Source organism: Symphalangus syndactylus, chromosome 4, assembly GCF_028878055.3.
Source record: "Symphalangus syndactylus isolate Jambi chromosome 4, NHGRI_mSymSyn1-v2.1_pri, whole genome shotgun sequence".
Taxonomy (NCBI): Eukaryota; Metazoa; Chordata; class Mammalia; order Primates; family Hylobatidae; genus Symphalangus; species Symphalangus syndactylus.
The window spans coordinates 141,744,214-141,770,480 of NC_072426.2; the positions used below are offsets into that span (position 1 = coordinate 141,744,214).

Below are 26,267 nucleotides of genomic sequence, written 5' to 3' on the forward strand. Positions count from 1 at the left end.
AATGAAATATCATAACTTTTGATTTGAAATTTCAGCTCACAGTGTGAGTATCCTTAGAGATGGTGAGCCTAGTTCTTACTTTTTAGAGTAGAACAACCTTAAATTTTCCTTAGAGCTATTTCATTTTCTTTGTGAATTCAATGAAATGATTTCTATAAGTGCTTGTGTTTTGCAGATTCCCAGCAAAACAGTCATATAAGTACCGCTCTATAATTTGATAATAAACTCATTAATTAATATGTCATACCTGACAGTTTAGTACATTGTGACCATAATCTCTTGTAAAAGCACCACATAGAGTTCTGCCAGCAGGTAACGTTTTAGTAAAACGATTCTCAACAGTTGCAGCCACTTGACCAACAAGGGACTGATTGACAAGAAAAAAAAAACCATTAGTCACTTAGTAGAGAACAGACATATAAAACCTTGAGGACAACAGAATCCATACACATACACACACACACACACACACACACACACACACACAGTTCAATGAAAATGAAATAAAGAAGTAGGGAAAAATACAGAGGTAATGAAATTATTTGATACCACTGAGTATTCTCTTGGATCCTCCTTGATTTTACACACACACACACACACACACACACACACACACACACACACACAGAGAGAGAGATAGACAGACAGACAGACAGACAGATAGACGAATATTACATATCGTGTATATGGTGACAATGGGCAAATGAATGACTTTCTATTGAATGTCTGGTTCATGATTCCAGGTAAACCACCATTGCTCTGCCTGGGATCCTCCTAGTGCTCTCTCTGCCTGTGTTTCTCAGGATCCTTTCTTATTTAAGCCCCTGCAACTTGCTGCCTGAAAGAGGCAAAGAGCCCATGTGGCTTTCTCTTAAAATTTTCAGCCCCCAGGATTCCCCTTCTATTGTTTTGAGCTTAACTACAATTATATAAAAAGATGTTTGGTGTCTCTTATCCAGCATTTCAGGTATTTTACACAAAGAGATTTTTCTGTTGACCTATATGGCCATATTGCTGGAAATGGAAGTCATATATACCCGGCAGTGTTTTTTAATTGAAACAATATTAATTAAAAGCAAAACATAAATCTTCATAATTATAATCATAGCATACCACTCCAAGGGAGGAAGAGAAAATAAAAAAGGAAAGGGGAGAGAGAAAGAAAGTATGGGAAAAAACTTAAAATGTAAATTTTAAAAAAATTAATCCTTAAAAATACTATATAGTCATCATTTTTATATTCTTGATAGTGAAATATTTTCTAAAAATAAGTATAGTTGCAGTAACTATAAATGAAAATATTAATATATGAGATGAAATGAAAATATCAAAAATAGTTTCTTGGCTGGGCACGGTGGCTCACGCCTGTAATCCCAACACTTCAGGAGGCCGAGGTGGGTGGATCACCTGAGGTCAGGAGTTCGAGACCAGCCTGGCCAACATGGTGAAACCCCATCTCTACTAAAAATTCAAAAACTAGCCAGGCGTGGCAGCGCGCACCTATAATCCCAGCTACTCAGGAGGCTGAGGCGGGAGAATCACTTGAACACGGGAGGTGGAGGTTGCAGTGAGCCAAGATTGCACCACTGCACTCCAGCCTGGGTGACAGAGCAAGACTCTGTCTCAAAAATAATTTAAAATAAAAAAATAAAATAAAATAAAATAAGTGAATTAGATCTAGCATGTGACCATGTGCATTCTTTTTAAAGAGGATGTTCAGGAACAAAAGAAAGAATGAAAGTCACTCAAGCACTACCTTTGCAGGTGCAATGTACACCACCACCCCGTCATCACTCTCCCTCAGCACTTTCTCCATGCAGTAGTAGGAAGCATAGGTTTTGCCTGCTGACACTGGGGCAACAATCACTGCTGACTCATTCTTATCCACCACATCGAGGAGTTCTCGCTGCAGGGTACAAAGCACCATTCGTGTCAAGAAAGTGAACAGCATGTTACCAAAACACAGACAGTATCCTTTGTACCTTCTGTCTCCTGTGCCTGTATTATGCTACCTTTGGGGGAACTCCCTGAACCCCTGAAGATTAGGTCTAGTGAACACTCAAAGGATTCAGGAAAATGCCTGGATTACTCATGCCATTCCCTCAGAAAAGAAATTTTGTTTTACATTTTGGCCTAGAGAGAGGGTTTCATATCTGCAAAATAGAAAGTGAGACTGAGTAAAACATATTTTTCTATTAGAAAACACTTTTTCCAATTGTCATTAAGTACAGAAAGAGCTTTCCAAAACTGAGTTGTAAGAACTAGTAATGCCACATTAGCATGCCTTCACATACAAACAGGTATCAGTGTAACTTCCACTGATGGTGAAAATAAACAGGCCAAGAAGGGGAAGAAGTGAATGATTTCTTATACTCTAGTTACATTCTCCAGGCACAGTAGAGGAAAGACATTAAACAAGATTAAGAAGTTTATGCAAAATTTAACATGTAGAGACACAGTAATGAAAAGTTCTGAAGTCACACTGATTAGAAAAGTACAATGTTTGTTGTCATTACCTGCCATGCGTTGGGAATAAAATCCCGGACCCTGGGATCCGGATCTTTTCTTTCATCTCGTATCAAGTAATGGCCCATGTATTGGAGTTGAAACCGAGCTGGTCCAATGTCAATCGAATATTTCTTCTTATTTTTGTCGTCTCCTATCTGTTATTTTAATATATTATTTGAAATCAACTTAAACTTCAAAATTGAATAAACATTTATTAAATATCCAGTGAGCACATTCTATGCACAAGGCATTTTTACTACGCTTTTTTTTTTTGAGACAGGGTCTCGCTCTGTCACCCAGGCTGGAGTGCAGTGACGCCATCATAGCTCACTGCAGCCTTGAACTCCTGAGAGCAAGTGATCCTCCTACCTCAGCCCCACTACTCCCTATCCCATCCCCTGGCTGAGTAGCTGGGACTACAGGCAGATGCTATCAACTGTGGCTAATATTGTGGGGGTGTGTGTGTGTTTGTTGTAGAGACAGGGTGTTGCCATGTTACCCAGGCTGGTCTTGAACTCCTGGGCTCAAGTGATCTGCTCACCTTGACCTTCCAAAGTGCTGAGATTACAGGTGTGAGCTACCATGCCTGGCCTACTATGCTTTGAAATCGTGTAATATTTAAGTAAGAAGAATTTTCCTGCCTAAAATATTATTCTTGGGAAAAGTAAAATAGCAGATATTAACGTTAAAAAAAGTTCATCCTGGAATCGGAACCTGGAACCTTATTAAAGATCATTCTTCAATCTCACTACATTACAGTTTTTAGATTGTGCTAGAATTAAGTATAGGATTCATTCCTGTTACCAGGAGGGTTTAAAGTGGCATCTGGATATCATCTAGTATTTAATTTCTGTTTTCAGGAAGCATCTGTACAAATTTTCTAATTTTTATTTACTTCAAAGTTTGGCAGCTAGGTTATTAATAAGTAATCTCAAATCTGTTATTTTATAAACTAGAATCAGAGTAAACATAGTCAATTGATAACTCTATATATGAGATACTTTATTAGACCTATTAGTTATTCTTCTGTATTAAAATTGAGTAAAAATTTAAAGTATAAGAAATTCTAGTTCTCTTACCAGAGTTGGATCCAAAGAGTTTGCCAAATCATTAAAGCCTAAATATTTAAGGCATTTAGCTATATATTGATGATGTTCTGCTTCCAAAATTTCCGAGTATCTCTCCAGGAGTGAATGAATCCTTTTCATCATTTGAACAGCTATACTTATATCTTTTGAAATTTTGCCTTGTTAGAGAAACAATAAAATTGTTACAAGGAACATCAAAAATAACTGCTTGATCACTCATTACAATCTTTGAGTTAATCAATTAACCTCATTTGATTAAACCTCACTATTTTACTTGACTTTAAAGGAGATTTTAGAGCATTAAAAACCAAAACTCATGATTAAATTAAATTAAAACTCCATCTACCCACATTTAATTATCATCTTAAGTAACTTAGACATAGCTGGGTAAGTATAGGCAAAAAAGAAAAGAAACAAACTTTGTGAATTATAGCAGAAATATGAACCATTTAAACTGAGCTCTGTACACATTTCCAGAGAAAAATAACATCATAACCCACATATTATTTGTGTGTCTTCTACTCTTGTTCATAAGAAAAAGTCCTATGATTTTAGATGCCTGACCAAAACATGAGCAACATTTATCAAGGCCTACTCTTGACCACATACAGTACTTGTATTTATGAAACCATCAGCAGAACCCTTCAATTATTGAGGGCTAAGATAGAACCTCACTGCATGCCAATCATTCTATTCAGACTCTCCTAAGCCCTTCTATTACCTCCTGTTCACTTATAGCCTCTTTATCTCTATCCCACTACTAACCATTCCATATAAAGTCATACAAAGTCTTTATCCTCTTTCCTCTTTGTTATGAAATATCCTCTTTCTTGACAAATACTACTGAGCAACTGCTTATGCAGACCACCAATGTATGCTTTAAGGAAGTACAAATGAAATTTAAGACAGAGTTGTTACATCGAGGAATCTTCAATCTAATTGGAGAACAAGGGATTAGTGTTGAAACAGATCAGTAAAACATCTAAGTGATTTACAATTCAGGGTCCAAATGGAGTGATAGAAGCAGTGTTATGTGAGCAGGAGAAGTTGGGAGGACTCCACAAGAGGATGGCCTTGAAGGACACACAGAATTTAGGCCAATAGAGACAAGCAGAAGAACATCTGTAGCAGAAACTGCTATTACCTCCTCAACATCCATTCTCACCCAATGCTTTCTTATAAATCCCCATACTAATGGATACCGCAACATGTCCAATTCAAAGTTCACATTTTCTAATCTCTCTGTGGTTTGGTGCGGTTTTGTTACTAAGTTTGGCCATTGAGAAGTAAGCAAAAATTGGTGGAATTTCTGGGATTAAACCTCCTTCCATAGAAGAAATACAGCATGAATGTACAAATTTGCCCTTTTTTCTTCTTCCTATTTTGTTTTGGAATACAGTTATCATGGCTGTAGCATCAGCCGCCAACTGCATTCATGACATAACTTAAAGAATACAACTCATGCACTAAGAACAGTATGATATGATGATAGCGGAGCCTAAGTTCCCAGTGACACTGAACTGCCTATCTCTGGACTTCTTTTGCATGAAAGAGAAATAAACTGTCTTTTTTAAGCCATTGTTAATTCCTATCTCTGTTAATAGCTAATGGCAATTCCTATCTGATATGGCATCATGGATAAGTAAAAACACATATGCTAAAGCTTAGAGATGAAAATGAGCATGGTCTCTGACAGCCCACTGAGGTACTGGCTTTGCTGGGAAGTAGAATAGACACATGAGCATGACTACAGAGTCACGTGGCCACACATGAAAAGGATCTGAGTAGGACATACTCAGGACAGGGTGATCAACCACAACAACTTGAGGAGGAATTGTCAGCTTGGTCTAGCATCAAAATCACATATCTTGGGCTGGGCACAGTGGCTCACACCTGTAATCCTAGCACTTTGGGACCCCCTGGCGGACGGATCACCTGAGGTGAGGAGATCGAGACCAGCCTGGCCAACACGGCAAAACCCCGTCTCTACTAAAAATACAAAAATTAGCCAGGCATGGTGGCAGTCACCTGTAATCTCAGCTACTTGGGAGGCTAAGGCAGGAGAATCACCTGAAGCTTGAACCCAGGAGGTGGAGGTTGCAGTGAGCTGAGATCACTCCACTGCACTCCAGCCTGGGTGACAGTGAGACTTCATCCCAAAAAAAGAAAAAAAAAATCACATATCTCTACTCAGTTTTTTCTGATTCTTTCCCTTAGTTGGCTCTTCCACAAGTCAATCTTCGGGAAACTAAGTAATAAAAGCACACACTACAAGCCATATGAAGACGTAATACCTGAAAATAGTATGCACACATCATTTCTGCTACATATTTCACCAAAATCATTCTCTACTGCCAGTTGGAGACATTGATACAGGAGAGCACAGGGAGCCACAGAAATCTGAGGGAGCACTTAGAATGCTAGGCAGGCAGGGCCCATTCCAACCCAGTTCCCTCCCTGCCAGCCCACAGTATGGAAATGGTTGTGTACCTTTATCTAGGATTGCAGGTGCTATTGGGCATCTATTCCCCCATAGCTATGGCTCTCAAGGAATTCTGGTAACCATTCACTCCCCTGCTCTTGTCAAGAACTAGGAAAGGCCTGAGATTTTATCCTATTTACAAGCCAGAAATTTAGTCTTTCATAGTCTCATGGTTGCTGGCAAAAGACATGAGACTCCTGGGTCAGAGACAAAAGGCTTTATTATCATGGCCCAGTTAACAATATAACCATCATGTATATGTCGGTTCCCCTTGTGCTCCATGGGGGAGATATAGAGCCCAGGTAGAAACCACACACAAAGTAGGTTGATGTCACAGCTAAGGAAATCTGCACTTAGAAAACCGAAATATTTTATAATGGGTCTCAGGCAAAACCTGCTTCTTTGCCCTAGAGGGAAATGTGATCTTTATTAACTGGACAGTAAACAAACTTGGCCTTTGCCCTAGAGAGAAACATAATTTCTTCCTTCCAAGCCTGTTCACTATGCAAACATACTTAAAAAGATAGTCTGGAAGTGAACCTGTCAATGCTTCTGCTGGCTAGGCCGGCAGAACCATGGAAAAACCGATGGAGAATCAACTCCCAACAGCAACTTCACATCTCCCTGGTGCTGACAGCTTTCCTTCTCTGATAGGCCCTGTTGCTGCTGCTGAGTCTCACCTTACTTTGCTGATCCCCTTAATTCTTTCCACACTTTTGGAAAGAGTTTTTTCTTTATACTCTCCTCATTTCTTTTTGAATGTGCCATCTTTTCCCTGTTTGGACCCTCTGTCTAACCTCTGCAATTCCACTTTCTTGTCTGCAAAATTTAATAATAACTATCTTAAAGGGTCATGTTGAGAATAAAATTAGACAATGGGTTATACAAACTTTTAGCACAACCATGCATTCAGTAAATATGTTAACATCATTAATATTTTCATCAATACTCTTTATCCATAGAGTATGGAGTCCCATACCTTCACCTCGGCAATGTTCTTTCCATGCTTTAAAGCAGACAGTTAATCCTAACATTTCAACTCCAAATTTCACTGAATTACTTGCACATGATGTCAAATAATCTTCCAATTTCCTTATTCCAGAATGTAAATTCTTCTTCATCTCCTCTTCAATAGAAAATAGCAGATCATCCATTTGCTGAGCTTTGTTCTGATCTTCTTTGAGAAATGACTTTTTCTTACTCTTTTTGGTAATTTGGTGGGGTTTGGTATTCTGCTCAACAATAAAAGGAACATATGAAACAAGTGGGAAAATTCCATTATGACATTTCACTAGTGAGAGTATTTTTTGTGCACTTACTGAGGACTCTGGCCATCATTCTACTCTTGCACAGGCAAGAATTCTTAATGTCTTTTCTTAAAGTCTGTGTGATGCAAACCTACTTAAACTTCAGTATAAATGTAAATTGCCTCTTACTGCAGAATATTTTCTAGATTTCTAAATGGTGTAAATTATTAATAAAAAAGTAAAAGTAAATGGAAGAAAACAAAGAAGAGAAAGAGTAGCCACTGAGCTTGATCGCAGGGCAGCTTCTTGGGGATTTGGAACTTAATTAATTTATTCATTCTCCACCCCACAAAGCATTTTGGGCCTCCCAGATCCCACTCACTCTTTGGAGATTCATATTGAAAAACACCAACGGTCTAAGCAGACATTAGTCAATGTGGGGAAAAAAACAAATCCCACTGGAAAATGGAGGAACCACACACACTTAATGGGGTGGTAATTTTTCCCACCTCTCCCCTAACTACATCAAACATTTAATTCCCATTTTGCTTCTATTTCAGTGTGGAGGCTGCTCCTAGGCCTCACGCTACCAACATAACAGAACTGAGCGAGGTTCCATCAGTTCCTGGCCCCACAGTTAGTGCTGCCAAAGGAGCAGAGGTGCACAGCCTGGGCCGTAGGGGCCAGCCTTGGGCACAGGGCTTGGCAAAGCAAAGGGCTCAGCTGGGTGAGGCCCTTGCACAACGGCTGCAGAAGGTGGTTGCTTCAGGATGCCGTATTCACTTTGATCCTTATGCTTGAAGCCAAGCCTGGACCTTTGCCTGAGCCAGCCCCACCTGGCCACCCTCAGCCCAGAGGAGGTTAGGTCTGTGGGCTGAGGTGGAGCCTCTGCAGTTGAAAGCATGTGTTGTGTGGCTGGATGGACCCTTAAATAGCTCTAGGAGAGAGACCCAACAGCAGTGCTAAGAAGCCTACAGCATAATTAGTGATAACTATTATCTACAATGGCTTTGAGGAGATATCCTCTCACTGATCGTAGCCTTTGCAACTTCAACCTGGTTAATGAATTGATGGACTGGCAAGGAAAAGGAAGACTCTAGATCTCTGATTAAGAATTTTCTGAAATTAGTGGGAAAGAGAAATGTTTTCATGTTTTAGATCTTTTCCTTCTGGGGCTTTTATGTTTCATTCTCCAAAAACATTCCCTTTCCTACTCCAGTTAGGGTAAGGCAGCCATGATAAGTGCCATTGGTCATCAATAGTTTGGTTTGTGCTCTTTCATGTATTTAGCATGGTTGACCTCAGGAAGGGGATTTACCAAAGCAAATAAATGTCTTTCCTTAATTCCCAACCATGAGGCCAAGAGAGAAGTACTGAACCCTAATGAAATCCCCTCTGATGAAGAATGATGGCAAAGTAGTACCTTCCCAAGCAGAACCATAAAATCTACCGTTTGTTCAGTTATAAACACTGTCGTTGGTGTTACCTGATACTTTTCCACATTATCTTTTTAAGTTATTTTTGAATTACAGGGATTCTAAGTTTGCAAACAAGCACGGTCTAGTGTAAAGGCAGGAAGAGAAAGAAAATAGGTATGGAAGATGCCCACCCTTTCAAGAAGACCTGGTCTTACCTTTAATATAAACAAAAGTCCAGGACAGATTAATGGCATAAATGACTGAAAAACATAGACAGTTTTCAAAATTCAGGCAAAATAATGAAGCTGATGGAAATGTTAGGCCTATTTTTACCACCTCTATGTAAAAAGATTTTCACTGTAATAAACTAATACACAAAATTTTTTTTTTTTTGACACAGAGTCTTGCTCTATCGCCCGGGGTGGAGTGCAATGACATGATCTTGGCTCACTGCAACCTCCACTGCCTGGGTTCAAGCAATTCTCCTGCCTTAGCCTCCTGAGTAGCTGGGATTACAGGCACGTGCCACCATGCCTGGCTATTTTTTTGTATTTTTAGAGGAGATAGGGTTTCACCACATTGGCCAGCCAGACTGGTGTCGAACTCCTAATCTCAGGTGATCTGCCCACCTCAGCCTCCCAAAGTGCTGGGATTACAGGTGTGAGCCACTGCACCCAGCCCACAAACATTTCTTTTAACTTAAATTTGACTTTTCTAAATCTAAGCTTGTAATCCTTTGATGCTTTAAGCTTGTTATCAGATAAATCTATCTTTTCTTATTCCACAAAAGATAGAATACTAGATTTTATGTAATCTTCTTAGAATTTCTAATGGCAATCAAGTAAAATAACTCATTTGTAAGTGATATGATTTGGGTCTGTGGCCCCACCAAATCTTATGTCGAATTGTAATCTCCAGCATTGGAAGCGGGGCCTGATGGGAGGTGACTGCATCATGGGGACGGGGTTTCTGATAAATGGTTAACATCATCCCACTTGGTGCTGTTCCCATGATAGTGAATGAGTGACTTGTGCAAGATCTGGTTGTTTAAAAATATGTAGCACCTCCCCTACTCCAGTCATGTGAAGTGCTGGCTCCCCCTTTGTCTTCTGTCATGATTATAAGTTCCCTGAAGGCTGAGTGTGGTGGCTCACACCTGTAATCCCAGCACTTTGGGAGGCCGAGGTGGGTGGATCACCTGAGGTCAGCAGTTCGAGACCAGCCTGGCCAACAGGATGAAACCCTGTGTCTACTAAAAATACCAAGAATTAGCTGGGCATGGTGGTGGGCGCTTGTAATCCCAGCCACTTGGGAGGCTGAGGAAGAAGAATTGCTTGAACCCGGGAGGCGGAGGTTGCAGTGAGCCAAGAACACGTCACTGCACTCCAGCCTGGGCAACAAGAGCGAAACTCCGTCTCGAAAAAGAAAAAGAAGTTCCCTGAGGCCCAGAAGCTGATGCCACCACGGTTCCTGTACAGCCTGCAGAACTGTGAGCCAATTAAACCTTTTTTCTTTATAAATTACCCAATCTCAGGTATATCTTTCTAGCAATGTGAGAATGGACTAAGACAGTTAGCAAATATGAGAAAGAAGAGCATGGAAGACACCTCCAGAGACAAACATGAGCCTAAAGAAAACAAAACAACATCAAAGAAAAAAATTAGGTAAAATCTATGAGATCTACCTGTAATATTTTACCACTGGCACCACTGGAATCCTCCTTTGGCCGAGTAGTTTGAGTCACAATGACTTTTGCAGAGATTGATTCTAACGATTTCCCATAAAATTTCTGATAATCCCGACTCTTTTTCAGGAAATCAAGAACATGAGGATCTCTCGATTGTTCTGAAATAGAAAGACTTAAAATGTAAACATGTATTTTAAAATGTTGCTACATATATGTGCTACCCACACATTATTTTTTTAACTCCAGAATAATAATTCAGTATTTGCCAATGAGGTCAGACTACCATATGCTGACAAAATAATTCCCTATATTATTTGAAGAAGAGAGAGGATGAAGCTCTGCTAATGTCCGGGTCCAAGTACCCGGAAATTGCCCCTGTCATTTGGCAGGAGAAGAGGAGAAGAGGAAGATTGGGGGCAGTCTAATAGCACATTCACCTACAACAGGGGTCTACAAACTAGGTCCACATGATCAAATCTGATGAGTACATTTTTTAAAATTGGTTACACACTAAATGATTATATTAGTACCTACGTCATGCTCTCAATTTTGGTCTCTTGGTTTGCAAAGCCTAAAATATTTATTACTTAGACCTTTCAGAAAAAGTTTGTTGACCCCGGACCTAAAACATTCTATTTGCACTCCTAAAAAGGAAAACCTCTACTTCTGGTCACAGTCAAATATTTAGGAGCTTACAGCTGACAGATGCTGATACCAATTATCTTACACCATGCAAAAATTCAAATGACACAGAAAATTCCCAGGAAGCAAGGTTAGACTCACTTGAGACCTAGGAACACTCTTTACAAACATAAAAGATATAAATAAGCTAGTGTTTTGTTGGTTTGGATGTTGTTGCTTTTTCCGTGTCTGTGTATGTGATCACAAATCAAACCACTCTGGAAACACATAAATAGCTTCTTCCTATATGCAATTGGCATACTTACTTATTTCTAGATCATTCTGAAAAGTTTTACTAGTTCTGAAAAGGGTGGAAATAAACATGGGATTGGAGACAGACACTGAAAGAATAAACCAGGAAAAAAAGATGTATGAATTCCTTTCCTTAGGACCCATTTTTAATTGTTTCATGGGCTTTACTTTTTGCAGATTCAACCCCTCCTCATTACTGAGTTTTCATGGGCACAATTATACTGGTACTTGGCAGCATGCAATCAACTAGACAATAGTTTAGCAGGAAAAGAGCTAAAATTTTAGGAAGACTATGGCTGTATCAGCATATTTACTTCAAGGCATAGACAGATTCCTAAAACCATCAACTATCTTTCCCACTTAAACAGCATCTGATATTTTCATGACAATACCATGCATATATACATCCTTAAAAGAGTAATAAATCTCTATTTGAATTAACAGATACATCTGCATGCATACGTACATATGCACACCAGATGATATAATGAGATTTTTTTCAGACAGCATGCTTCCTACTGTGCCTCTTCAATTGATATATATATATATTGTGTGTGTGTATATATAGAGAGTATATATTGTATATAGAGATCTCATTCAAAATATAATATATATTATATACAATAGATAGATCTCATTCAACATATAATGTGTTTACAATGTAATGTCTTTTCACTGTTAATAAAAAGAGCAGCAAAGGCAATTCATATAAGCTCTATTTTATCGTGGTTACAGAGCTCACCATCAACACGACGTTTGATCCTGTCATAGTCGTCACTAAGGAGTCTTTGGGCCTGCCAGTGCAAAAGTTCATCAGATGTCTTTTGTTTAAACAGTGAAGGAACAACTGGATCATCACTGTAAAAATAAATAAATATTTTTTTTTTAATTTTAAATTTTAAGCACAAACTTTTCAAATTTTAGTACAAACTTCAGGCCACGATAATATAGAAATCATACAACCTCTTTTTCTATTTGTGTGATATAATATGGGTCATAAAACCTCAGAGACATAAAAACCCTGAATTTCTGCCATCCCTATGACAGTCACATCCACATCAACAACAATGTAGTAAACTTTATAGCTGGAGTAATTTTATTATACGTTCAAAATAATATAGATTTTTATATAGTAATGTTCAAATAATATTGACATACTAGATGTTACAATCACTTAAATGTATTATAGTCACATTATATAGAATATACCACATCCTGATATGATATATTACATAGACATTTTGATGAGTCATTCACTTCACTAGTATTTTCGAGTTAACGGCACTAAATCAGGTACTTCATTAACTCTATACCTCTTTAGAATAGGCAAATCCTTCATCATATCTCCAACAAACTCATCAATTACAGCAGATGTCATTGGAATAAAACCCACACTAGGCATCTTTTCCAAGGAGATTTCTGAAAACAAATATAAATTTAAGATGAGAGGAAAGTTGTAACTATCCTATATGAATTTTGAACATTATATTTAAAATTTCAAATGCATAAAACTTTACATAAATTTTATTAATGTTTACCAAGTTAGAGCTTCCAAATGAGCTATTCCTCAAAGCAAACATGTTGTAGCAAGCCAGTATATTAAAAATTAGTATATAACCATTTACATATGTATGTAGATGGTAGCAGATCACTAGACAGACAAATATGTAGATTTTCCATTTCCAAGTACTTATTCTTTATTATGTCACAGTACAAATAATGTGTCACAGGATAGTAATAACAGCACTTGAAAAAAGAAGCACCACTCAGAGTTCACCTACATAAAAGCCTCCATGAAAATTAAATCACAAAAATAGGAAAAAATTAATAATAATATCACCAAATACTCTTTGGAGCCTTCTTTAATTTTTATTTTCACAGTTCCTATATATGGCTTACATGCTGAATAGAGGATTTTTAAATTTAGCTTTGTTCAAAACTGTAGATGAAAAAACATAATCTTTCTCCTCCCTCATTCCTAAATTCTAGAAAATATCCTTCTGCCAATGCATCCACAATTCCCATCTGCATTCCTCTTGCATCTCTCACTTTCCTTTGGGACTATTTCCTCCTTCCTGAATTGTATCATATACAAATATTTTTAATGAGGATATGATGCTAGTTAACTCAGTTCTTGTGCATCTGAAAATATCTATATTATTTCCTCATTTATAAGTTGTACTTATGCTAGTTACACTATCCCCCAACAACCATTATTTTGTTTCATTACTTAAAAGATATTATTTCATTACCATCTTGCTTTTATTGTAATTGTGGAGAAGTCTGCTAGCAATTTAACTTTTATGTCTTTGTAGGTAACTTCTCTTTCTCAATCTTAAGAGAACTTTGTTTTTGGTATGCTGCGGTTGCACTATAATGTATCTAGTGGTGTGTGTTTGTGTGTGTGTTGTGTGTGCATAGATGCGTGTGTATATGTGTATATTGTATATGAGACTCATTTCTGCATTCTAACTCCAGGTATTTGTGTCTTTCATTAAATTAGAAAAAAATTATTTTCAGTCATTATCTATGGATATTTCTTCCTCTGATGTCTCTATCCTCTGCTTCTGAAACTCCAATTGGACATGTGATTGACATAAGGTATCCAAAGGCTTAGAGAGATTGGAAGGTTAGAGTGACTTATCATGTAAGATCTGCTCACTCACCCCATGAGGGTGCAGAGGTCACACCTTCCACAACAACTATGAGAAATAAAATTGTAAGGGGAATCCCAGAATTCTGGAATAGCTCCATAGTTACTCTACTGTGTAAGTCAGAAATTGCCGTGGGAACTGCTACCAGCAAACTTGGATCCCTAAATGCAATAGGGATAATTCAATCCTGGGTGGCAGGGGCCAAGTGGCAGCACTTGATCACTAAAGATAAGGTAGTTATGGTTACCATAATGGACGGCAAAGTCAAAGCAGTAATCTGATTCACAGAAACCTACGGCATTGGCTAGCTGTTCATAGTGTTCCTAGAAGAAAACAAAAGATGGGCATTCCACTAAATTCTAAATTGATCTGTATAAAAGGAAGAGTTCTAAGGTAAGTGAACAGATGCCTAACTTAAATCGCCAGTCATGGCTCCTTAATCAGTTCCTAAACTTAAGCCCTGTTACAGACCCAGAACCCCTTGATCGGAGAGAAGGCTAAATCCCTTTGAAGAAGGACCTTGCTCTACTGCCAAAACTCATACTGTTCATCTTTCTTCAGTCTTCTTCAAAGAGACCTACTGCTATTTATCAGGGTGACTGTCCACTGGAGAAGAGGAAATCATCTGACTTCAGGGGATTACTGGATACTGATTCTGAACTGGCACTAATTCCAGGAGACCCAAAATGTCATTGTGCTCCCAACCCCCCACCCCCCAGTCAGTAAGGGCTTATGGAACGTCAGGTGACTGATGAAGTTTTCTCTCAAGTTCATCTCACAGTGGGTCCTTGAATCTTCTGTGTGGTTATTTCACCAGTTTCAGAATGCATAACTGGGACAGACATACTCAGCAACTCAACAAATCTCCAGGTTGGTTCCCTGGCCTGTGGAATGAGGGCTTATGGAAGCCACTAGAACTGTCTGTACTTAGAAAAATTGTAAGCCAAAAGTAATACTGCATTCCTGGAGGGATTCCAGAGATTAATGCCACTATGAAGGACTTGAAAAATACAGGAGGGGTGATTTTCCTCACATCCACATTCAACTTGACTATTGGGCCTATGCAAAGACAGATGAATACTGGAAATTGCCAGTAGATTCCTGTAAATTTAACTCTATGATGACTCCAACTGCAGCTGCTGTTCCAGAGGTGGTTTCATTGTTTGAGCAAAATAATACAACTCCTGGTACCTGGTACGCAGTTATCCAGCTGGCAAATGTTTTTTTCTCCATTCCTGTTAATAAAGACCACCAGGAGCCATTTACTTTCAGCTGGAAAGGCCAAAAAATATACCTTCACTGTCCTACCCTAGCCCTATGTCATAATTTAGCCCCCAGGGAATTTTCCGGAAGAAATTTTTTTCTTCCACAAGGTATCTCACTGGTCCATCACATAGTTGATATTACGCTGCTCTGATCTAGTCAATAAGAAGTAGACACTACTTGACATACCAATAAGACATTTGTATGTCAAAGATGGGAAATAAATTCAGCAAAAATTCAGAGAATTTCCGTCTCAGCAAAATTTGTTGACGGTGGAAAATGAATGGAACAAAAATTCAAGGATGTTCCACCTCTGCAAAACTTGCAGGAGTCCAATAGTGTGGGGCATATCAAGATATCCTTTCTTAGGAGAAGGGTAGTTGTTGCATCTGGCCCCTCTTACAATAAAAAATAAAGTATAATGCCTGGGGGAGCCTTTGTGAATTTGGAAGGCAACATTTCTCACTTAGGTGTGCTATTCTGGCTTATTTATCAAGTGACCTGAAAAGCTGCTAGTTTTTATTGGAGCCAAGAATAAGAGAAGGCCCTGCAACATGTCCAGGCTGACACGATTGTGGGCTGATTGTATTAGATTGCTTCCCTCATGAAAGGAGTCGTTCCCTCTTCTTACTGGAATAGACAGTTACTCTGGATATAGTTACCTTCCCTGCATGCAATGCTCCTGCCAAAAATACTACCCTTGGACTTACAGAACCCTTATCCACAATCTTGGTATTTCACACAATATGGTTTCTGATCACAAGGAACTCACTTTATAGCAAATGAGGTGTGGCAGTGGGTCTATGTTCATGGAATGCACTGGTCTTACCATATTCTCCATCATCCTGAAGCAGTTGCCTCAGTAGAATAGTCTAATAGCCTTTTAGAGACACAGTTACAGTGTGAGCTAGGTGGAAATACTTTGAAGGCTGGGGCAACGTTCTCCAGAAGGCTGTAACTGCTCTGAATTAGTGTCCAATATATAGTGTTTTTTGTGAATTATAGGCATAATTCACAATTCAGGATTCCAGGGATAGAAAACGAATGACTCCACAAACTATTACTCCTAAGTGATATGCTAGCAAAATTTCTGCTTTCTGTTCTGGCAACCCTATGTTCTGTTTGTTTAGAGATCTTAGTTCCAAAGACAGGAATGTTTCCACCAGGAGACACAACAATGATTCCGTTGAACTAGAAGTTAGGACTGCCATCTTGCCATTTTCAACTCCTTGTACCTCTGAATCAATAGGCAAAGGAAAGGGTTATTGTGCTGGCTGCTGTGATTTATCCTGATTCTCAAGGGGACATTGGGCTGCTACTACTCAATGGAGGGGTAAGAAAAAGTATGTCCAGAATACAGGAGATCCCTTAAGGATCCCGTAGTACATCCCTTCATACTACCATGCCATGTGATTAACGTCAATGGAAAACTAAGACAACCCAATGCAAACAGTACTCTACAGGTCCAGACCCTTAAGGAACAAAGGATTGGACTGGACTGGGTTCTTCAAAGAGACATGTTCGAGTCCTAATTCCCACTATCTGTGAACGTGACCTTATTTTGAAATAGGGTCTTTGCAGATGAAATCAAGTTAAGATAAGGTTATTCTGGATTAGGGTGAGGCCTAATGTAATAACTGCTATTCTTACAAGAACAGAGAAACTTGAACACAGACCCAGAGGAAACACACAGAGAGAAGGAGAACATTATGTAAAGGTAGAGGCAGAGATGAAAGTGATGCATCTACAAGCCAAGGAACACCAAGGATTGCCAGCAGCCGCCAGAAGCTGAGAGAGAGGCATGGGATTGTAAATTTAAAATAAAATCCAAAGCCCAACCCCCGCAAATAACTGAATGGACCCCCTAATGGCCAAGGATACCCCAGAGAAACCTTTAAAACTGAGTTCTGAGCCACGATGCAAAGGGAAGTCAGATAGGCCTCACTACACTCCCCTCCTTTTTGCAATCTAGACACAAAAACTGACTAGCATTAATGTTAAAATAGAGATTGTAAGTCTTACAGAACAGAATCTTTGTGGCAATAAGATCATGAACAAGATCTAAGGCCATGCCAGTCAAAGGTGACGTCATGCACCCTATAGGTCACTATGACTCAGTATACCGTGACTTGCTCTGATAACCTGACTCTGGCAGAACATCACATGATGATTAGCAGACTCCTGGTCTTCACTTAAACCTTTCTTCTGACTCCAGGGCTTTGTTTTTTGTTTTTTTTTTTGGTTTTGTTTTTTGAAACGGAGTCTCACTTTGTCACCCAGGCTGGAGTGCAGGGGCGCAATCTCAGCTCACTGCAACCTCCGCCTCCTGGGTTCAAGCGATTCTCCTGCCTCAGCCTCCCGAGTAGCTGGGATTACAGGCACGTGCCACCATGCCCGAATAATTTTTTGTATTTTTAGTAAAGACAGGGTTTCACTGTGTTAGCCAGGATGGTCTTGATCTCCTGACCTCGTGATCCGCCTGCCTCGGCCTCCCAAAGTGCTGGGATTACAGGCCTGAGACACCGCAACTGGCCCCAAGTTTTTAGACAAAGCTTTTTTCCTTTAACCAATTGCAAATGCAATCATCTCCAAATCTACCTATAATCTGTAAGCCCCCGCTTCAAGATATCCTGCCTTTTGGGGCCAGTGTATACCTCCTATGTATTGATTTATGTCCTTACCTATAACTCCTGCCTCCCTGAAATATATAAAACCAAACTGTAACCCAACCACCTCAGGGCCACCTACTCAAGACTTCTTGGGATTGTGTTTTTGCCAGGCCACAGTCACCCATATTAGCTAAGAATAAACCTCTTTAAAATATTTTACAAAGTTTAGTTTTTCCATTAACAGTTTGGTTTTTAATTCAGACCCTCCAGAAGAAACCAATTTTGTAGACAATTTGATCTCAGACATTAACCTCCAGACCTGTAAGAGAATAAACTTCTGTTGCTATAAGCCACCAGCTTGTGGTGCTTTGTGACAGCAGCCCTGGAAAAGGAGGACCTCAGGCAAAGAACCGTGACCAGCTTAGGTGCTTGCTGGGTGCAAAGGGTTTAGGGAATAGGTAATGGGAGGAGAAGGCAGTCATAAATACCAGCTATGACCATGTGACCAGTTGCAGAAATGAGGACTGTAATAGTTAGGGGTATTTCTTCCTTATCTTGTCTTGAAAATAAATATGTATTAAGCAGATATTTCTGTTTTCTTCTTTTATCAGTTTACATACAATGTAGTCATAATAGTGTGCTTTGTATCACAATATTTAGGTTACAGGATATCAAAGCAGAAGAGTGAAAATTGCCCAAGAACTTAGCATTGTCTTTTGAAGGAAGAATTAACATGTTGTTGGTTGTATGCAGGATAGCTGTATCATGTTAAGCACAAGTGTGATTTTGTTAGTGCCTTTATTGGGAGATTAAGTATGGTTTAAGGATATGTATATGGGTGCTCAGATGACAAGAGATAGACTGAAATGGTCAGTTTTAGGTGTCAACTTCATTAGACTATAGTTCCCTAGTTATCCAATCAAACATGAATCTGGATGTTGTTGTAAAGGTATTTGTAGATGGGCTTAAAGACTATAATCAATTTTACTTTAAGTAAAGAAGACTATCCTAGATAATCTAGATGAGCCTGATCCAATCATCTCAAAGTCCCTGAGTGCAGAATTGAGGTTTCCCTGAAGTAGAACAAATTCCACCTGTGGGCTGCAACTTAAGCTCATGCCCCAAAGTTCCACCCTCCCCTTCCTTAAGACCTGCCCTATAAATTTTGGACTTGCTGAGCCAGTCCCTATAATCAGGTAAGGTAATTCCCTGCAATAAATCTCTTAATATATGTATCCTACTAGTTTTGTGTATCTGGTAGAAACCTAACTGATACACTTCCCAAATGGGTCTTTGACTCAATACAACAAAAATCAACATGTCAGCAGACCATTACTAAAAATCAACAAGCCAATTATAAAAATTTAAATGAAAATGCAAAGGACTCAGAATAAACTAAACAATCTTCAAAAGAACAAAGTTGGAGCACGTACACTGCCAAAACCAAAGTTTCTTACAGAACTACCATAATCAACTTTAATATTGGTTCAAGGATAAACAAGGCTCAAGGATAAACTTATGAAAGAGAACAGAGGGTGAAGAAATAACCCCTCTCTCACACCATACAAAAGTAAATTCAAGATCAATCATAGACTTGTGAAATACTTACGACCTATACTTCATAAACAGGTAAAAGATGAGCAGGCACTTCACAAGAGGATATTCAAATGGCCAATAACAGATGAGAAGTCCAAGAAAATGCAAATTCAAACCGCAATGAGCTACCCCCACGCACCCATCAGAATGGCCAAAATAAAAAAGACTAACAATAGGCTGGGCATGATGGCATACACCTGTAATCCCAGCAGTTTGGGAAGCCGAGGTGGAAGGTTTGCTTGAGGCCAGGAGTTCAAGATTACAGTGAGCTATGATGGTGTCTCTGCACTCCAGCCTGGGATAGAGTGAGACTCTGTCTCACACACACACACAAAAAAAAAGATTGACAAGGCTGGGAAGCAATTCTAAAATTCCGAAATGCCCACATGGAAGGTGGGAGTTTAACTTGGAACTATAACCTTAGAAAATATGTGGACAGTAGTTCATAAAGCTGCATTTCTATGTATATACTTGAAGTGAATAAATGTATATATCTACCTAAAGTTATATGTAAGAATATTCATAACAGTTTTACCTTTCAATCACTTCTCATTACTCTTACAATTTCCTAAGTCCTTAACAGAGCCAGTTAAGGACTCAGTTTCATCAGCTTTTCTCCTCTCTGGTCACACTAAACATATCTCAGCTCCTTGGGGAATTCTCAAGTGCCATGTCCTCTCTGGAAAACCTTTTGTTCTTCCCTTCCCCCAGCTAACTATTACTCATCCTTCAGACCATGACTTACTGCACTTCTCTTCACTACTTCAGAGAGGTCAACCTTTCCAGACTGGGTTGTGTCTCTTAATCATTAGTTTCCACAGCATTCATTAGTTCCTCCTTCATATCCATCAGCACCTTTGTAATCATTTTACTGCCTCTTCAACAATTCAACAGCCAAAGGAAATGCTCCAAATGGACAGAGTGTAATATATTCATACAAAGAGACAGTTCACAGCAATAACTTTTAAGCATAATGGTAAATACAACAGGCAGGAATGTCTCAGACATTATATACCGAGAGGGAAAAAAATAGAAAGAATAAATACTATATGATTCCATCTCAGTGAAGTTCAAAGCAGACAAAACTAAAAAATCATATTAAAGTCTGTTAAAGAGATGAGAGGAGGGGGAGAATGGATTGTCAAGTGGCTGGAGGAACTTTCTCTTGAGGTGCTGGAAACGGCCCCTCTCTTGATCTGGGTGGTTATCACACAGATGTATATATCTGTGTAAAATTTCACCAGGCTTTACTCTGCACACTGGTTTACTTTAACCATGTTATTATATGTATTTTAAACCTCAATTAAGAGGTAAACAAGAAAGCACAGTGAAGGAAAATTATTTACACTTGGAAGAATTGAATTATTAGGGCTTCTAAAAGTTGTTCAGGACAAACATGCTTTTGTTCCACTTTAATTCACCCATTTAATACCTTGAATGAACGATTTCTCTTGTCTAAGAAAATGTCTTCTTGTTGTTCTCAGAGGAAAAGGCTTTCCAACATTAAATTCTTTAACCAGGTGTGACACAACATTCCACAGGTGTTCATAATCCCTCCTAATGGAATCTCCCAAATTCAAATGTGGTTCTGCATAACAATAAAAAATATTAAAATCTTAAAAGTCATACACATGCAGACACACACAGAGCATCTTTTTTGAATAAATTCATAGAGCTCTGGAAAGATGATCAAATATGGAAACTTACAGTGAGTTACACAGTACACTTGCATGAAAATTAGTCATGACACTATGACAGTAGTTTTTTAAAGTCATTTTTTCTTTAAATATAATGCAGAGCCAGGTACTGTGATATGGGCCTGTGGTTCCAGCTACTCAGGAGGCTGAGGCGGGAGGATCGCTTGAGCCCAGGAGTTCAAGACCATCTGGGCAATGTACCGAGATACCCTCCCTGCCCAAAAAATTAACAAAGGAACATCACCATTTTAATCATAGTCCTTATTAAATAATGCGAATGATAAATATATAATTATTCCCCAAAATAATGAAGCACAATATGCTACATATAAGCTTGCAACTTTAAAAACTAATTTAAAAACAAGTTTTTAAAGAGTTTACAGAATATGGAGAGGGTGAGAATTTTGTTAAAACTAGTAAAATTTGCTACATTTTATGCAGTCAATTTAATCAAATGTTTGTCATTTAAGGGAATTAAATGCCAGAGGTCCAAAAAACTTCAATAATGTTCATTCAGGAAAAATATGTTTTGAAATGTTTTATTATTCTCTGACTATGTAAGCCACTCTAGATAATTTACTCTATAAAAATATTCAAAGGAAGGCAAAAATTATATATGTACCAAAATGCAGTTTTATTTATTTTTAGGAAAAATGCAACATATCTTTAAATGTTCAAAAATAGTGAAAGGATTATATTAATTACAGTGTTATAAAATATCATGCATCTACCATTTAAATAAAAAATATAACTATTAATATGCTATCATATCATAGCATATCATATCATAGCATTAAACTCATTTTCAAATGCTATTAAGTGAAGAAAAAATAAAATACGTAAAAAGTATGTACACACACACACAAAGGTTTTCAAGAAACAAAAATGTTGCTGTGGTATGTACTAGAAAATTTATAAGGGTTTTATATAATTTGTTCATGATATAATGTTAATGCATATTAAGGTACTACCTTGAGTACTTTCGAATTCATAGTAGAAGGCAATATTCTTTAACAATTGCTCATCATACAAGTCAGAAACACGATTTAAATTCAGATTCCAGCATCCAAAAGCGTTTAAGTTGCTTAAAATGAAATGTTCACACCACTTGTTCTGAAAATTAGAAATAAAACATTATTAGCAGGGAGTCATGGAATAATTTCATACTCCTGGTTAACCCCCTGTAAGGTAGGTCACAAGGGACATTTCTGGGTGGAATGATAAAGTCATTACAACCACAAATATTACAGATGGTAGTCTACAAGTCCCCAAACTAATGCTTTCACATCTTTACTTTTAAAACTGGGAATTGCACTGCTTATCCTAGTACTCATTATTTACCTTATAGTACACTGTTCCCTTAATGTGGTACTAAAACTATAGATGACAATACTAACACCTTTGTCCTGTAGGTCCTGGGATCCCAGCCAGGCCTGCATGAGTACATTTAGACAGTTGCAAAGTGGTTCCATTCCCCTCACTTTGAGGTCAACACCTACCCCTACTACACCCCTGGTGAGCAGGACAAAGTTAGAGCAGTCTTTGCCCTTTTTCCATCTTCTTTAGCCAAGACCTTAAGATTAAGAGGTTATAAAACCCAAAAGGAGGGATTGAAACCACCATGGCAAAATTATGACTGAGACAGTGAAAGAGATCTGACTTAACTAACTCCACCTTGCTTCTAATCTCCAAGCTGCTCTTGTTTGTTCCTGGGTGTAGGCTGAACTAACTTCAGAAGGAACTTAGTTTACAGTTTATAGTTTGAAACAAAGAGGATAACAGCCCTTTTTCAAAACAAACCCCCTTCATTCCTGGGGACTAGACAGCCCATGGAGAACTAACAAATTAGTCAAAAGATTAGAAATTATGGCTTAGGAGTCATGCAGCTGGAGGCTACAAGATTCTGACCCTTCCCAGTATTGCTCCTGGGGATAAAATCACTATTACAAAACCTAAGCCAGTACTTGAGATATTTTGCAGACCTTGCACGTGATGGATCAGCTGACATCAGCCAGATCTATAAGCTGGCTCATCTGATCTTGTGGTCCCCATCCAGGAACTGACTCAGTGCAAGAAGACAGCTTCAACGCCCTATGATTTCATCTCTGACCTGACCAATCAGCACTCTTGGCTCACTGGCTTCCCCCCTACCCACCAAGTTGTCCTTAAAAACTCTGATCTCCAAATGCTCAGGGGAGACTGAATTGAGTAATAATAAAACTCTGGTCTCCCTCAAAAAAAAAAAACAAAAAACAAATTACAGATGAACTAAGACCAACTCCAAAGAAAGAGTTGCCTCCACTACCTTTATTTTATACCCATCCACTCATTATTGTCAAATATTCCATAGATTTTGTACCCCATCACTCTACCAAAACGGCTCTTAATAATAATTAGCCTTGGCTAGGTACCATGGCTCATGCCTATAATCCCAACACTTTGTGAGGCTGAGGCAGGAGGATTGTTTGAGCCCAGGCATTCGAGACCAGCCTTGGCAACATAACCAGACCTTGCCTCTACAAAAAATAAAATTAGCCAGGCATGGTGGCCTATAGTCCCAACTATTCGGGAGGCTGAGGTGGGAGGATCACTTGAGCCTGGGAGGTTGAGTCTGCAGTGAGCTATGGTCATGCCACAGCACTCCAGCCTGGGCAACAGAGCAAGACTTTGTCTCAAAACAATAATAATAACAATAATAATAATTGGCCTTGACATTCATGCCATTAAAGTCACTGAATTTTCTGTCGACATCCTCCTATTATCTGCAGAATTTGATAGTAATAAACCATTCCCTTCTTTTTGAAATATGATTCATATGAACTCTAAGATACCATATTCTCCCAGATTTTCTACCATCTATCTTCACCACTCTTTTTCAGGGTCTTTTTCTAATTCTTAAACTTCTACCTGACCGCTAAATTCTGGAATATCTCTGGACTCTGAACCAAGATGTCCTCTCATTTTCCCTAGACAAACACATAACTCGTATGGTATTCAGAATCACTCATGGGCTAATGTGTCCCAAATTTTTATTCCCAGTCCAAAGAATACTTAAACTGCCTTTTACATATTTCCTTTGGAAGTCTCATTGCCACCACCTCAAACTCACTATTTCCCAAACTCATTATTTTCCTCTTCAGAATGTTCTTCTTTCAGTGGCCGCATCCATACAGTTGGCCTGGCCAGAAACTGGAAAGTCATCACTGACTCTTCCTTCTCCCTTCTGCCTCATATCCTATTCCTTAACCCTGTCAGTTTCAAAGCCTAAAGAACTCTTCTATCTTTGACTTCTATTTGTTCCTATTGCCACCAACATTTTAGCCATGTTAGCATCATCACCATGTGATCACTGGGGTGGTTTCCTCACCTCTATATTTGGATGTCTACAGTGTGCTCTATGCACTTCAGCCAAAGAACTCTTAAACAAAAATGTCAATTTCAGCTTGAAACCCTTCAATCACTTCTCATTACTCTTAGGATTTCCTAAGTCCTTAACAGAGCCAACAAGTACTATATTGATTTTTCTCCTACCCCTTCCTCAGCTTCATCAGCTTTTCTCCTCTCTGGTCACACTAAACATATCTCAGCTCCTTGGGGCATTCCCAAGTGCTAGGTCCTCTCTTGAAAACCTTTTGCTCTTCCCTTCCCCCGCTAACTATTACTCATCCTTCAGACCATGAGTCATTTCACTTGTCTTCACTCTTCAGAGAGGTCAGCCTTTCCAGACTGGGTTGTGTCTCTTAATCATTTGTTTCCAAAGCTTCATTAGTCCCTCCTTCATATCCATCAGCACCTTTGTAATCATTTTACTGCTTATTCAATAATGCAAATTGAAGTTCCATGGAAGAAGAAGAGATATGAGTTTGTATTTTTCTCCACTCCTTCCTTGGTGCTGAATACAGTGAATATGCACTGAATAAACATGTGTGGACTGGCTGCCTGACAGATTGGTTTTAAAATGTCTATGATAACAATTTGACAGTATCTATCAAGATCCTCAAATTTTCCATACCTATTTGGCTTATCATCTCTTTTCCCATTTCAGAGAATCTATTCAAAGTAGTTCATTACAAATTATCCCTCAAGGCCAGTAGCATTTATGATACAAAAGCTTCAAATGATCCTAATGTCCCTTTATAGAGGTATGATTAAGTAAACTACAATACAATCACTCAAACATATTTAGTAGCCATAAAAATTATGCTAACCAGCTCGAGTGAATGGGTACCCCATTCTCCACGATGTGATTATTAGGCATTGCATGCCTGTACCAAAATATCTCATGCACTCAATAAATATGTACAACTACTATGTACTCACAAAAATTAAAAATTTTAAAAATTATGCTAACCAAAAGTGAAAATGCTTTTACAATAAAATAATATGTAGCATATATCATATGATTGCAACCATAACAAAAACTAGGCCCTAAAATAAAAATTGAAAGAAATTAAACCAAAATATTAACAGTTAACAGTATTAATTTGAGCAGTGGGTTAGGAGTACATATTATTTTTTTCTTCAATTTTTAACTTTCCTTTAATACACTTTTATTATAAACAGAAAAAATTAATTCATAAACACTTTTCCTGAGTTTCTCTACAAAGAGAATACAATGTCAATTTTCTATGATTGACTATACAAAAACAAGATCTCATCAGAGATAAGAAGGAAAAAGAGGAAGGCTCTCATGCTTCTATAAAACAGATATACTGTGGTTTTCCTCATTACACTACCAAAAATAAAAGTTGTTGAAAATAGGAACTTGATTTATCAGCTAATTAGATCTGGCATTATTCCAATATAACTCTAGTTTTAAAGGTGATCATGGTTTTCATCTCTCATGTTCAGACAAAAAATAAACAAAATATGTTTACCATTTTTAAGAAAGAATCACTGTTCCCAATCCAAGAGCATGTGATGACTCGAGAACAAGCTCTCCGAGAAAGGGGTAAGTGGAGTTGAAAAGCCACACAGAGGCAACGCAGTCTGCAGAAATCTTCCACCTCCTGCAGGGATAGGCAATTACTGTGCACCTGCGTACAATAAAGAAGATGAGAACAGCCACAACGTCACGCTGTGAAA

General features: G+C 38.5%; 1 protein-coding gene across 14 annotated transcripts in view; it reads right to left on the reverse strand.

Annotated features, from left to right (window-relative positions):
• DDX60L (DExD/H-box 60 like) overlaps window positions 1-26,267 on the reverse strand; it is a 153,961-nt gene that overhangs the window by 102,720 nt on the left and 24,974 nt on the right. For 12 of the 14 annotated variants that reach the window (XR_010120607.1, XR_010120606.1, XR_010120604.1 and 9 more), the window contains 11 exons: window positions 26,060-26,218; window positions 22,154-22,295; window positions 20,918-21,073; window positions 12,677-12,782; window positions 12,106-12,221; window positions 10,428-10,588; window positions 7,058-7,310; window positions 3,588-3,754; window positions 2,517-2,663; window positions 1,757-1,906; window positions 248-367 (listed from right to left, as the gene is read on the reverse strand). Coding sequence is in view for 5 of the 14 variants with exons in the window: in XM_055276354.2 (XP_055132329.1) it covers window positions 248-367; window positions 1,757-1,906; window positions 2,517-2,663; window positions 3,588-3,754; window positions 7,058-7,310; window positions 10,428-10,588; window positions 12,106-12,221; window positions 12,677-12,782; window positions 20,918-21,073; window positions 22,154-22,295; window positions 26,060-26,218 (1,677 nt within the window). In the remaining 9 variants the exon portion in view is untranslated. The remainder of the gene's footprint in view (window positions 1-247; window positions 368-1,756; window positions 1,907-2,516; window positions 2,664-3,587; window positions 3,755-7,057; window positions 7,311-10,427; window positions 10,589-12,105; window positions 12,222-12,676; window positions 12,783-20,917; window positions 21,074-22,153; window positions 22,296-26,059; window positions 26,219-26,267) is intronic. The other 2 variants (XR_010120610.1, XR_010120612.1) reach the window with 2 other exon arrangements.